Here is a 14,615-nt window from a genome sequence, read left to right as displayed (position 1 = left end):
CGGAAAAATGTTTTCGGAAACTGCGATCAGCGAGGGTTAGGGTTAGAGCATAGATTAATCTATGGTTAGAGTTAGGGTAAAGGTTAGCGGAAACTGCGGTTAGCGGAATCTACGGAAAATGTTTGCGGAAACTGCGATCAGCGAGGGTTAGGGTTAGAGCCATAGACATCTTATTATAACTAGACCGCGCATCGTCACTTCTCTCGTTTACGGTTTTTGAAGAAAGCAGGTTCAGACGTCAGCCATTATTAGTGTACCTATTCCGCGCGTTTGCCAATGCTTTTGTAGGGACCCGTAATGAATTTTCATTGTTTTTAATTCAATTCAATTTATTTTTCCTTGTCAGAATGCAAAATAAATGATATTGTGAAAAAGAAATACAGGAACAAAACCAACAAAAGGAAAAGGTGGCAAAACTATAATGGTTTAAGACGTGCATGAAAGGATCTAATATTGCGGTATATGAATCGATAAATATACAGTATAGTTAAGCACGGCCACCAAACCTGATACTTTAAAACAAGTAGAAGTAGATGAATTAATTAGTTAAGAATCAGTCGCCTCCTCGTTCCTGAAACAACTGGAGCGCCAATTCAGCAATGAGAACACGACTGAACACAACTTAACTTTTTACAAAATGTAATTCTCCTATAATATTTGCGTTTCTTAAAAAACTCAGTTGTTGTGAACAAATAATTGACAAAACAAATAGTTTTCTATGCAACAACACAACCGCAGCTTTTTACCAGGATTCTGTTCAATAGAGATTGATGGCTTTCGATTTTCTCCGTTGTAGCAAAACGTTGCATTATGACGTAAATTCGTGTGATTTCATCAACAATAACTTTTAAAGAAATAGCTTCAGTTTCAAGTTGCTGTGAGATAACAACTAATAAATATCTCCGCAATTCACCTAGTATGACGAAATCTTTATATGATTTCACCTTTGCTGTTCTACAATCGCAAACATATTGTTGGAATTTGTTAATTTTAAATTACCGTACGTAATTGCTTGCTTTTTCTTTTATTTTGAAAGTGCTTTATATACCTCCGCACAAACAAGTTTTACATATAATATAGTAGGCTAGGCCTATAGTATAGTATGACAATTGCGAAGAGAACATTTCCGCGTTCATTTCACAGGTATGGAAATATTGTGATACTTTTAGCGAGCTATGAGAAAATAGAAAATACTACTATTGTGACGATAACACTGGTTGGTTGGTTTTGAATTTTTATCCTCGGACTGACACTGACTAATTTCTTTTCCTTCTAGGCGGATATTTTTGTAATTTTTTTTGTTATATTTTGGACAAAAATTGTGGCGCTTTTCTTATAAAAAAACAAAACAAATGTGAAATCGGGCTTTCAATATATAGCCTAGCTACTACATTAGCCTATAACGTATCATGCTATTTTACGTTGCTTAGATTTCCAACCAATGAAGAACGAAGAAAATTATGGATTGCGAACGTCAAGCGTGCCAATTGGACACCTTCTAAACACACATTTATTTGTTCTGATCATTTCAAGGAAGAGTTCATGTATCGCTGTGGTGAGCGAGTGACTTTACGAGACAACGCTGTCCCCACTCGTTTTAAGGCATTTCCAAAGCATTTGAACAAGGTAATCATTTGAAAAACATACGAAAAGTTAACTGCCGCATGGGCTTAAATAAAAACACGACTAGCCTATTATTATTATGATTATGCGCACTGTTGGCCAATGATAGGCTATTTTTGAATTTAGTTCCAGTTTTCAAACAGCCTATAGCCTACCTTGTAGCCTATTTTGTATCTGCTTAATGAAGACAGACGCTTAGGCCTATGTGCATTGCGACTTGTAGGCTATGCAAGACGCATAAACATAACTCCAAATAAATAAAATTATTTGTAGAGTGACATATTGTGAATTTTAATTGGGTATATACTATAGGCTACTATGAGATCGCATAAGCTCTGTCGAGTAGAGGGGTTCAAGCAGACATAATCCTAATCTGCCACCATTGAAACATGGAACATTGGTGGGCCGAGTAGTTAAAATATCAGACTTGTCTGGCTGTAGACACCAGGAGGTCTAGGTTCGAAACCTGAGTCTGTCTGATGTGCTCTAAGAAGAGCGAAACCGGTCACGGAATCCTTGTTCACTTGAAATAATGTGATTTGAAAACTGGGATGCTTAGACATGATAATATTTTCATAAAAAATTACGATTGGTATGCTTGTAAATTTTATGCTTATAAAATTAAAACGATGTAACTTCAAAACTTTTTTTGAAAAATGAGACTTGGTTTTAATAAACGTTATGCTTATACAACTTTAAAATCAATGCAAGCTACTGTGCAATTTAATACATGCTTTTATTCATTTCATAGATGACTAAAACCTCTATTACACCAAAGTTCTAAATTATAGTTAACAAGTTAGTTTTCTGCAGAAGCGCAACCAGCTCAGAAATGTTATCGTTAACAGCGCAGCTTTCACGCGAGTTTGAGACACTAACAATGGCCGCCGCCTTTTTTCAATTTCTTCAATCGAAATACGAGAAGCGCAGTCTAGTTATAATAAGATGTCTGTGGTTAGAGCATAGATTAGCCTATGCTGGTTAAGGTTAGCGGAAACTGCGATCAGCGACTTCGGCTTTGTGCTATCTTTCTATCGATCTTTTCAGGGGGAAAATTTTAAAATGTTTGCGGAAACTGCGATCAGCGACTTCCGCTTTTTTTAATTTTTTCTTTCGATCTTTTTAGGGTACGAACTGAGGGTCCGAACTGTTCAGGGTACGAACTAGGTTGCATCCGGCTACGGTACTCCACTAGGTAGCTAGCTTGTCCTTTTAACCACCCTTGACACCAGAAATTTCAATATGATTGTGCAGGATCTCAACAATTTCAAACCATCCGTAAAACTTCTTACTTTGTATCTCTTAAAGCAGTGAAGAGCAACGTGGTCCAGGTGGACCCCAAGTGGTCCACAGAGAATTTTCGGTGGTCCACGGATAAAATAATTATTTAAAATAATAAATAATAATCTACAGATTTACGAAATCGTACAATGTTTCATCATATCCTTTCCAACAACATGGTTAGTTGAGGCTGGATTTTCTGTTATTAATGACATTTTTTGTAAAAAAAGAAACCGACTTGATATTAATAAGCGTAGTACAGTAAGATTAAGATTGAATCAAACTTTTACTTGTAATTATGACTTAATGTGTGACAAACAACAAACTTAATGTGTGACAGAACAAGGCAGTCACTGACGTAAAATTTTATGATACTTGGTCAATTATTACTTATAAATATTTGGTTAAATTTACTACTTATCACTATGTTGTTTTTCTAAACTTAAGCCACAATTATAAATCTGATATACAAAATAGGCTATGGTCCACAGAGATTTCTAAAAAAAATTTATGGTCCACAGTCACGAAAAGGTTGCTCATCACTGTCTTAAAGCACTGCTTCCCAACCTTTTTAGGCTAACGGCACCCTTCAGTAGAGAAAAATATTTTGTGGCATCCCATGACAGACCAACGAACTTTCACTTCGAATGCAGCTGGTTGTTGCCTTTTCAATAACATCTTTTGCCTTTTCAATTTCGACTGCTGTGTAGTATTCACCAACTACGGTAGCTTTGTGATGACATCCCCGGTTGTTACATCAACTCGGCCATATATATACCAGGAGATGGAGTTGATGAGAATTTTCCTCATTTCTTCAGTACCGGTACCATAATTAAGTGGAATAACAAATCTGACTGTTTTTGTTAAGTGATGAAAAGCAACATCTCCACTTAACAAAAACAGTCAGAATTGTTGTTCCACTTGTAATTATTTTTATATTAAACCCATATAGCTCAACGGGTTAGCGCATGACTTCTGAAATGAAGAAGCTTCAAGATCAAGCGGCGCTGGTTCGACTCTCGGGGTGTGCGCTTGAGCAACGCACGTTAGAGACTGCTCTCTATTCAGCGGCATCTAATGGATGGACTAGTTTCCCAGTAACAAGACTTTTAACAATCGGAAACTGCACTCTGTCAATCTCGGTAACCGGGCCTGCATCAGTGATTCAAAGTCTCTACAAGTATGCAAAACTGCCAGGATTAAGCTCTGCAAGAAGCTTTCCCAGTCCGAGGATAAAGATTCAATCAATCAATATTGTCTTATTCAAATAGCCTTATTCAATATGTTACCTTGCTAGGCTTTCCACAAAATACATCAATCCATGCTGATTCGACATGTTTTATTGCAGCAAATAATGCTTGAGTTTTTGATTGAGTGACTAAGTACTGTAATTGAAAACATCACAAGCCTAGATGAGTAACATTTACATCAAAGAGCCGCCGACATCTGGCAAGGTTTTGCTCCACACGTCACTTGGAGATATAGATATTGAGCTATGGTCAAAAGAAGCTCCATTGGCATGCAGGAATTTTGTTCAGCTTTGCATGGAAGGTGAGTTGTTGATTTTTTATGCTTTTGTTGACATTTGAAAGATTGTTTACCATTTATGTGTGGTGAAGAATATAAATTTTAATGATACTATTCTATAGTCTATGTGTGTATTTGCGACCAGTTTTTTAACCACCTGAAAATTGTATTTGTTAACTTAATCTTTATATACTCTTTTTTACTAGAATTTAGAAAGGTATTTCTTTAAGCGTGTAATAATTTGGTGGTATTGTTGTATGTATTAAAATTACAATTGTGCATTTTGTGATTATCATCATCAGCCGGTCATGCCACTGCTGGCAGATGGCCTCCACATATGTTTCCACATCATTCTTTCTTTCGCTGTTCTCATCCAGGTGGTGCCAATCTTTTCTTCTATGTCATCTCGCCATCTTTTTTTTGGTCTCCCTCTAGTTTTTCTTGCATATCTTGGTGTCCATTCTGTGGTTATCTTGGCCCATCTGTTGTCTGTCATTCTTGCTACATGTCCCGCCCATTGCCACTTTAGGTTTGTTGCTGTTTCTATGACATCTTTGATGCAAGTTGTGTTTCTGATGACTTCATTTCTAATCTTGTCTTTTCTATTTATGTTTGATATTATTCTTTCCAGGTTCCTTTGCGCTGCTGCCAGTTTTCTTGTTTGTTGTTTTGTGAGTGACCATGTTTCTGCTCCGTATGTTAATGTTGGCAATATTACTGTGTCCATGATTTTTCGTTTTAGGCTCTTTTCTATTTATGTTTAATATTATTCTTTCCATGTTCCTTTGCGCTGCTGCCAGTTTTCTTGTTTGTTGTTTTGTGAGTGATACTGTTTTAATTCCAAAATGCATCCGAACACCACTGTTATTCTGGCGGAATAATTTTCCACCATCCGCCCAATAAAATGCTCCTTAAAAAATGTGTGGAAAATAATGCGACTGGCAGCAATAACATGTAGATTGCAAACCCTGATAAAAGCACTTGTTAACATATATATTTGTTTTTATAGTTGCAACGTTCATCTGTTGAAAGTGAAAGTAAAAGCAACCACAAACGGGTTGATTTATTGCTTCACTGACGTTTCACGCATCATGACAGTACACATTCTCAGAGCGAATAACATACAAAATAACATTTACAAAGTTATATAGCCTACTGCAGTGCGGTTATACTTTCACTTTCATTAGATGAACGTTGCAACTTGTGCTAGAAGCAATAACTGTCTTGATGAACACCCAAACGTTTCAGTATTCAGTACGATTTATGTTATTCTGATGCCGGCATAACTTATTTTAAATAAAAAACTTTATAAAAAACTTTTTTACTTTTATTACTTTGTTATTGATGAGTTTTAGTTTTATATTTGAATATTGATTGTTGATTTTTGAATATTTGCAGGATACTATGACGGCTTGATATTTCACAGAATTGTCACCAATTTTATAGTGCAAGGTGGTGACCCAACTGGGACAGGCGAAGGAGGAGAGTCAATTTATGGAAAGCCTTTTAAAGTAATAGAGTTCCACTTACTTAAAGTTGTTAATTGAAGTTAACTATTTAAAAGATTCCACTTTGTTACACCAGGTTAACAATAAATTGTTGTATATATACATTTTGCATTAAAATAATATAATATGACATAAATCTTAATAAATTATTACAATTAGATTGTTTTATGATTGGTTATTATTAACTGTTAAATTGATTTATTTTATTTGTTGACATTAAATTTTTTATTTGTTTCAGAAAATATATTTTTTGCACACTCAGTTACTATTCCCTAAAAACTTTAGCATGCTGTTTCACCCTTATAGGGATCATCAAAACTCAGAAGGCTCTTATTCAAATGTTTTTTTATTTAAATACAAATCTTGTGATGATTCCAATAAGGGTGAAACACTGAAACAGCCGGTTGCGGTTTTTAGTGAATACTGAACAGTAACTGAATTTGATGTAGTTTACTCTTGTTTGGCTTTTTTGTTTGACAGTGAGCATTTTTTGTAGTATTAATATTAATAGTATATATTTATTGTTTCATTTTCTTATAGTCTTTTTTGTTAAAAGGATGAGTTCCACTCAAGATTACGGTTTGTGCGTCGTGGTCTTGTTGCAATGGCAAATGCTGGGTCGAATGACAATGGAAGTCAATTTTTCTTTACTCTTGCTTCATGTACAGATTTAAATAAGAAGCACACAATATTCGGAAAGGTACAGAAAGTTGCATTTGTATACTTGCTTTTTAAAGCCACTTCCTCACTATTGTATTTTTCTTTTATGAAAAGATTTATTTTACTATGTTTCTGTAACTTTAGCTTGAAATTCACAAGGTTGTGGAGTTGATATTATCAACTAATCGCCTTGAAATCAGTCTTGTTTGAACTTCACGTCATGTTTCATACTAAATTTTCATGCTGATGTTTAGGTGACTGGTGACACAGTGTACAATTTAGTGAGGCTAGGTGAGGTGGACACAGATGACAATGAACGACCTATCAATCCTCCGGTGATTAAATGGTGCAAGGTATGTGCATAAAAAAAACTATGAAACTAACTCATTTTCATGTTTATTGAAAATGTACAGTAAACTAAAATGACTATAATAATCCGGTCTTTTATACAAAGGTCTTAGCAAACCCGTTCGATGATATTGTACCGAGGCATGTTCCTGAGAAGAAAAAAGCCGAAGAAAAGAAAAAGAAAAAAAGCAATATGAAAGCTACAAAGTAATTTTGTTTGTACTTAACTTTGTAGTTTGGAGGTTTCTTACAACGTAATCTTACAATGTTATAAAATTCTGTTTAAAATGTAGGTTGTAGACACCTGACTAAAAATAAATAGCTTATATTATAATATTTGTGTTGTATTTCGCAATTATAATTATTACGTCAATGCACACTTTGCACAGCTTTGATTTCTTTTAGAGACTTTAAACTACTCTCATTTGGTGAGGAAGCCGAAGAAGAAGAAAATGATACCAGGCAATTTGACAAGGTTTGTGCTGCATGGAGGTTCAATGTTGACAAAGGCATTTTGTATATTACACAATACACACTTACACACTCAATACACAGTGTTAAAAAATAAGATTATTTGCCAGTTTAGAGTTCGTGTGTTTGTCATGAGAGTACTGTTGTGAAGGCCGTGATTTGTGCTTGACCAGCAAGAAGAAATCTTTGATTGTAACATGAAGGTCTCATGGCATGAATAACGACGCAAGTTCATTCATTTAGCGTTTTAGCTTGACCAAAACATTTAAAGAAAAACTTCAACAAAAAAGTTAACTCCAGTTTTCTTCATCTTGGTTCACGTTTGCACAAATTACAATTGACAAGCAGTCACTGGACTCGTAGAAATCGAGTTGGTGTCTTAGTGTTGTGTGTACCTCAAGCTAACTCATTCACCGTTCATCGCCAGCTCCATTTCATTTCTTTGTGTGCAGAAACATGCGACAGTCAGCAAGAGCAGTCACGATCTCGCCAATGGTCCCAAACTCAGTTCGATACCTGTCGTTGAAGAGAAAAAAAACTCGAAACGGAAGTTTAACGATGAAAATGTACGCCACCGCTTCGGTATCGAATCAAATAGCAAGAAGCATTTTACTGCTAACGCTTGTGTCAGTCTCAATGAAAAGCACATGGGTTTTAGCGATAAAAATTTGCTTTTACCAAGGCTGTTCATTTAAAATATATCTCGAAATAGATTATTTCAACTCACCGACATAATTTTGTCTTGCTTGGTTTCGTTTCATCTTGAAGAAAACACGACTTATTTCGTGGATTCGAAATAAAACAACTTGCCAATCTTTCGAACTTACGAGTGTTCAACACAAAAACATTTCGTTTTGAAAATTTGATGTTTTAATTTTGTTTCGTTTCGAATTTACATTCTTTGTGAAAAAATTAATCTTGTTTCCACTCATTGGCTTTTATTTTTCACCAAAACCTTTCGAACTGTCCTAGTTCCATTTTTTTCATATCTGAACATTTTGACATATTTTGTCACAATAACGTATTCTAACAGTCTGACATTGAAGAAGTTGGTGCTGAGGATAACTCCCTTCAAGAGGATCGTTTGCAAAATGTCAAAGACAAACTAAAAGTTGCTGCTTCTGCACAAGACAAAAAAGCGAAGGTTGGTTTTAATTGTTGTGTAAAACAAAATTTGTAAAATCAGCATGTGAAATTATTTAGTCAATTATGAAACCTTCTGTATTGCAGTTGGATACAAATGGAACAGCGAAGACCACTCTAACAGAGAGGTACGTTCAAACTATGTTGATAAATGTGAAGCAGTTTTGCAAGCAAAGTGGTTTAGTCTACGACTTCTTGCATACTGTTCGTACAAAGTTGGTAAAACATCCTTAGTTGTAAAGTTTTATTAGTAAAAGCATTATTGATTTTCCGAGGAGGTACTACTACTTTCTAATGAGTTCATGTATTTGTTAAAATTTTCCAAAGCCGGTGCTGTCTCTCTTTTTTTGCGTTGTAGCGTTCATCTTTCCATGGAATTATTTTCTAGCATAACTAGAGTAATTCGTTTTTGGAAGAAGTGTCTGACGAATGAATGATTTGCATTTTTGAACAAACTTTTATTTTATCTATCGTCATGGTAACAACCTTCCAATCTGTCTCACAAAGTGATGTTTTAGTGACATGTTGAGGAAGGAATCACGAAAACTTGCTCGTGAAATATTACGCTCTCGAAAGACGGAAGCTGCCAAGACAGAAAAAAAAGATTCAGATGAAAGCAGCGATGGTTGGTGAACAGAATCGTACATGTTTAGATACTTTGCTTACATTGAAAATTTAGCTGTTTGTAATGATGTTGAAGTGAACTTATTTCAAACCACTACTGTGGTGTACTTGTTGCGTGTGCCTCTTGATGTTTGTACAAGTTTTTGAATTTTTCTTCTATGATAATTACAGAACTGTTTTTCTGATATCTCACCACTATCCTCACCACTTTTTGAATTTTTCTTCTATGATAACTACAAAACTGTTTTTCTGATATCTGCATAGTGCATAGAGATATATTTAGGTTTGACTTGTACTTATGGATTTGACTGCGACATTTCTTTGTTGTTTTAACATACACAGACGAAGTATCAAAAAACAATCCTGAATTTGCTGATTACAAGAACCAGCAGAAGCTTTACAAGGAGAAGTCGATGAAAAACAAAGAGAAGGGTTCCAACCGAGAAGCCGATGTATGTTTGATTGTTTACGTTGCTTCTGCCTTCATACCATTATGATAAATTTTTTATTGGATAAAATCTAAAAAAAATTACTTTGTTGCCGTTTTGCTGAGTGCATTTTAACATTGAAGAGCCGCATTTATTTTAGACACTTGCACTCCTGGACAAGTTCAAGAGCAAGATGCATGCTGTTGAAGAAGAAGAAAAGGAACCCTCGGAAGATGCAGAAGACGAAGATGCCGGATGGTTAGGATTGGTTTTGTAACTATTTGTCTCCTCGATCTAAGTAGGCTATATAGAGCCCCAAAACAATGTCATTTGATCTAATTGCTTGGTAAGGATAAAGCAAGAAATATGAATGTTTTAGATATTGATTACTTTATTGTATTTAGTCGGCAAAGCAACACGAAACAGGTGTAAAAAACGTCATAGACTGCCCGCACATACAGTATGACGACCATTTCTGTCAAAAGTTCACATGAAGTCGCTTTTTTTACTGGTATTTATGATTTTGTACATTTCTCGACAGGTGGTCGCATTCCTTGAAAAACGACGCTGAGCTACGAGATGCGAAGGACATGAACAGAGAAGTGAACGAGGACAGATACGACCTTTCGGATCCTCGCAATCCTCTCAACAAACGAAGAAGAGAAAAGTCAAAAAAGTAACAGTTTACTCGACTAAATTTCTTTTTAGCTTGTTCTAATATCATGTCATCCGCTTGAGGGGTTGTCGGGCGTCATATTGTGTTGTGTAGGTTGGTATCGAATGACGTTTGTTGTTGGGGTGAACGAAAGTATGCAAATGGCGCGGAATCAGATTTGGACACCTTTTGTATGAAATTATTTTATTTCTTTTCTTTAATATGTTTATTGTTTATGTTCTCTTTGGCTATGATGTACCAAAAGCAAAGCACGGTCCACCAATCATCTCAACGTAAAAGAAAATTTGAAAACTTTACAGTGAAAACAAACCCAAAGACGGCTGGTTTGTTCTCACCTGCAACATATTTAGAGATGAAGGAGATGATTGGCAGCCTCGCTTTGCTGACCATAAGCTACACTACAGCCATTGAAACACAACGATAGTTTTGTTTAGATGCTCATGACTCCCGACTTACAATCTTATAAAACGTACCAAAATCTTCCATATGTATTATCAACGTCATTGTTTTGTGTTTTGTCAAATGCATTTCTGGAAATTGACTTTTATTTTTTTCTGTGCAGAGATCACAAAGACAAAAACCACAGATCCGACCGCCACGGGTCAGACAGCCACAGATCGGACAGTCACAGATCGGACAGTCACAGATCGGACAGTCACAGATCGGACAGCCACAGATCGGACAGCCACAGATCGGACAGCCACAGATCGGACCGCCACAGATCGGACCGCCATAGAAGAGATAGATGATAGTCGTGATTGGTTGTGAAAACCTTTCTGTTCCAATTGTGATGGTATCCCAACAGTTCGTATCCCTGCTCAGTGTTCATCAAGATCCTCTAAATTCCTATTGAAGAGTTGCCAGTGAAAGCAAACAGTTATCCAGTGAAGAACTTTTGCTATTTGAATGTGAATATAAACTATAGAATGTGACATACTATCAACTGATGTTGACAAGATCACAAGCTGAAAACAGCATTGTTTTTTTTTTTCGTATCAGTTCAGCAGGCCATAGCCGTAAGAAAGGCCGTAGGCATTTCTCTCTAGAGCAATGTATTGTTCATAATCATGAGAGAAATCAAGATTTATAGTCAAAGGGGCTCCACACTGCAATCGATGAAGGCAGTATCATCATTTGCTACACTATTTGTATAATTTAAAATCATACTTTGGTGTTTATGGCGTAGTGTTTATTCTTTCCAACGAGTAATACGCCGAATTATGTTTTGTTTGAACATCATGCTTACACTTACCATGTTCACTTTTCAACAAGAGAACGAACTCAGAAACAATCATAGTAGGCTACATTTGATTGTGATATAAAACTTCTTGGTAATGTAGTTAATTATTTTGAAGATGAAAACGTGTATGTTTCATTGCAAGTTCTGAAGAACGTTGTTTCATAGACAATTTTTAAACAAGTTAATTTGCTGTTCAAATCGTATATTAAAAAAAAAATTGCCTCCATATGACATTTTTTCCCATCGTTCTCATTGTTTTGGCTACCTATACCTAATATATTTTAACAACCCTAGGCTACTTGGTACGATCATTAAATCATCTCTGTTTCAACTAACCCTCGCTCTCCTTTTTAGCTTGATAGTCACTTAGTATCTATATTTGCTGTATGGAAGCAGAATGGAGGACTGTTCCTTACAAAAAACGAAAAAAGAATCGTCTGAAGGAAACCGTTCTTACTTCAACCGCTCTTTCTGACGACACCACTCACGTCAGCGATGAAAAGTTTACACGAAAAAGTGTGGAACGCTTCATGAAGAAGCTGAAAGCGAGTGATTTCTGCCAAGAAACTATTTCAAGACTAAACAATGTGCTGCATGATCGCGGAATAAAACAAGTGAAAGAGATTGTTTGCTATGGCCTGGGAAAGCCTTCTATCGGCCGCATATCTGTGTATCAGCTGGCTTTGTTTCTAATTATTCGTGATTTCGTAACCCTTGCTCGAGTGGATGCTTCAGAACCACCAGATAGATCATCTCCTATTTGCTATGCGTATGATCCAGTGTTTGATCATAGCGATGTTGATTTACTGAAGAGTGAGTTTCATTGCAACGCTTTCTCTTTAAAATTTGTTTTACATAATTATATCGTCTTGTATGTCTGTGGTACAACAAAGCAAACTCTTTATAAAAGCTTTATAATTCTATTGGCACCACAGCAGGCAAAGTGTAACATAAATAAACATTGAAAATACTTTTAGTTGTATCATGTTTGCCCGGTTTGTCGCATTTTACAGATTATTGCGAACAGTCTGGATAAAAATTAATAAAAAAATTTATTAAATTGTGAAAGTAGCGTTTTAACATAAATGCTTGAGCATGCCTCATAAATGCTTGAGCATGCCTCATAAATGCTTGAGCATGCCTCTGCTATCGATCGACTATCCGCTTTGTTGAGATAAGCTGCATTTTATAGGTTTTATTGTCATCAACTTGTTTTATTACTTTCCGTTTACTTCAATTTTACGCCCTCTTTGCAGGTCTCAACATCAGTTTGATAGGAAATAACGAGGAAGGCAAACGTCTTGTCGAATCACCAACCTTGTTCTACATGATCCACTGCGATAAGTGGCTGACGGATAATCTCTTGTCTGCCAACTGGTCGCATCAACGTTTGCCGAACCTTATCATCGTTGGAAATAGTTTCGACTTGATTTTTGAGACAACGCCGTCGCGTATTTTAAAAAACGAATGCAAGTTCTTACCTCTTCTCAACGAATGGGGTTTGTTTTCAGAAACACTTTTGCCCATGTGGAAAGAAGATGACACAATATTTAATGACACCTCCGTAATAAGTTTTCCTACCAACCTATGCTCCAAGTTAAAGCACAATTTTCTAAATGATTGTTGATTCGGCTTTTGTATGGATCGACGTGCATAGAAAATGCTGTTGAAACTTCGCACATTGGCTTATCCTTTTTGATAAGGTGCTGACCTTTTCGACTTTGTGCGTCACAACGACTTTGCACGGCGTGGGGCTTTTCGGTTCAACTCTGGACTTAGTGGCATCTTTCTACGAGTGTCAGGCTGAGAAACAGACCGCAGGCCATGTCATCCACGATTGCGTCATCCTTTCTTCGCCAAACGGATCAGAGGGTCTGCTTATCTTTAGCGATGAGATCAAAGACTATCTGCTCTTCACTCTTCAGTGTCTTTCCGATGTGGTCCGGAAAAATACTTTGTTGTGGTAATGGAAAATACCTTTGGACCTAAAAGGTCAAACTACTACAGACAACTACGCACAAACATATCCTAAAAAGTCACTGCTTTCTGTGTTTGTTTCGTTGAACCAGTCAATAGTTATAGTCATGAAATTTTCTGTTTTTAATGTATCCTATGTTGCGACATTAGGTCGTATGTGACCGCGCACTGGCGCGCTGTTTTTTACGATGTCGTTCTAAAATTGAGTTGTTGATTTTTCTTTTGGTTAGTTTTTTGGTAAAAATATCTTTCTACCTTTTGCAATGCGCATTTGTTAAAAAGACCTGCGTGGATTCTGAGAAAGTCTGAGTGTAGCAGTTTGGCATGGTCTCCAACTACGCAGCATCCCGGACAGCAAGGCCATGCAAACGTTGAATCAATGTAAAAATGACGGATATTGCTGTCTGGGATGTAATTCTAAACCTCATTTTCTCAGATCAGTATAGCCTGGCCTTTGGAACAATTCACATGTATGAATCACTGTTCTATGTCGTTGTTTGTTGTATCGCGTGATTTTAACCAACGACTCGCGTTATATTCTGATCATTGTAGGCTACATTGGACTTTTTGTCTTACCCCTTGGTATTCAATCGCTTTTACATTTGTGGTTGACTGAACGTTTTAAGTTTTCATTGTCGTGATTTTTCAAGTGACGCACGGCCAGGGTCGTGTTAACCGCCCCCGGCGTTTTGGGGCCCACTGATTTCAATGTTTTTCGGCTTGTAATTCTAAACATTTAATATATAATTTTATTTCCGTTTTTGCAAAATTTTCTCGCTTACTTTGCTCGCTTGATCACATTTTATTCACCTAACTAGCAATGTTGGGCATGCATAATTTCAGAAAGTGAGTTAAGGGAGTACAATGTTTATTTATTCCAAAAAAACTAACGAAATAATTATAGACATAATATTCCGTAGTAAACACTGTTCACTCAAATAGTTTAGTTAATTAACAATTAAATTAATTAATTTGGGTGTTAATAGAGATAGGTTACAAAATAAAATGTAGCCTATCATGAAAATACATTAGGCGAAGCAAGGTGAGGACACCTCAGATAGATTTTCGAAGTGCTAGCCTGCTGGTCTATAAAAGTTTTCAAAAAATAA

General features: G+C 36.2%; 2 protein-coding genes across 2 annotated transcripts; both read left to right on the top strand.

Annotated features, from left to right (window-relative positions):
• Window positions 1-4,272: 4,272 nt before the first annotated feature.
• LOC145770642 (spliceosome-associated protein CWC27 homolog) lies at window positions 4,273-11,863 on the top strand. The gene is made up of 14 exons (XM_082582339.1): window positions 4,273-4,455; window positions 5,830-5,942; window positions 6,496-6,639; window positions 6,854-6,952; window positions 7,054-7,154; window positions 7,353-7,422; window positions 7,871-7,984; window positions 8,452-8,562; window positions 8,649-8,689; window positions 9,080-9,186; window positions 9,528-9,637; window positions 9,774-9,871; window positions 10,155-10,289; window positions 10,852-11,863. Exons 1-14 carry the CDS (start codon window positions 4,317-4,319, stop codon window positions 11,036-11,038), a joined length of 1,569 nt encoding a protein of 522 aa, XP_082438465.1. The 5' UTR covers window positions 4,273-4,316; the 3' UTR covers window positions 11,039-11,863.
• Window position 11,864: 1 nt separating this feature from the next.
• LOC145781925 (SRR1-like protein) lies at window positions 11,865-14,266 on the top strand. The gene is made up of 2 exons (XM_082593625.1): window positions 11,865-12,342; window positions 12,786-14,266. Exons 1-2 carry the CDS (start codon window positions 11,916-11,918, stop codon window positions 13,154-13,156), a joined length of 798 nt encoding a protein of 265 aa, XP_082449751.1. The 5' UTR covers window positions 11,865-11,915; the 3' UTR covers window positions 13,157-14,266.
• Window positions 14,267-14,615: the final 349 nt, after the last annotated feature.

Source organism: Aplidium turbinatum, chromosome 1 (genome assembly GCF_918807975.1).
Source record: "Aplidium turbinatum chromosome 1, kaAplTurb1.1, whole genome shotgun sequence".
Taxonomy (NCBI): Eukaryota; Metazoa; Chordata; class Ascidiacea; order Aplousobranchia; family Polyclinidae; genus Aplidium; species Aplidium turbinatum.
Note: the sequence above shows the minus strand (reverse complement) of the source record. Positions and strands in the feature narration are given on the sequence as shown.

What these genes read in the sequence shown, in the direction of transcription:
- LOC145770642 (XM_082582339.1), top strand. Translation starts at nt 4,317, where the DNA reads ATGAGTAACATTTACATCAAAGAGCCGCCGACATCTGGCAAGGTTTTG. An exon ending in ATACCAGGCAATTTGACAAG is followed by an intron (nt 7,423 to 7,870) that starts GTTTGTGCTGCA and finishes CTTTGTGTGCAG; the next exon opens with AAACATGCGACAGTCAGCAA. An exon ending in GTTCCAACCGAGAAGCCGAT is followed by an intron (nt 9,638 to 9,773) that starts GTATGTTTGATT and finishes CATTTATTTTAG; the next exon opens with ACACTTGCACTCCTGGACAA.
- LOC145781925 (XM_082593625.1), top strand. Translation starts at nt 11,916, where the DNA reads ATGGAAGCAGAATGGAGGACTGTTCCTTACAAAAAACGAAAAAAGAAT. An exon ending in CGATGTTGATTTACTGAAGA is followed by an intron (nt 12,343 to 12,785) that starts GTGAGTTTCATT and finishes CCCTCTTTGCAG; the next exon opens with GTCTCAACATCAGTTTGATA.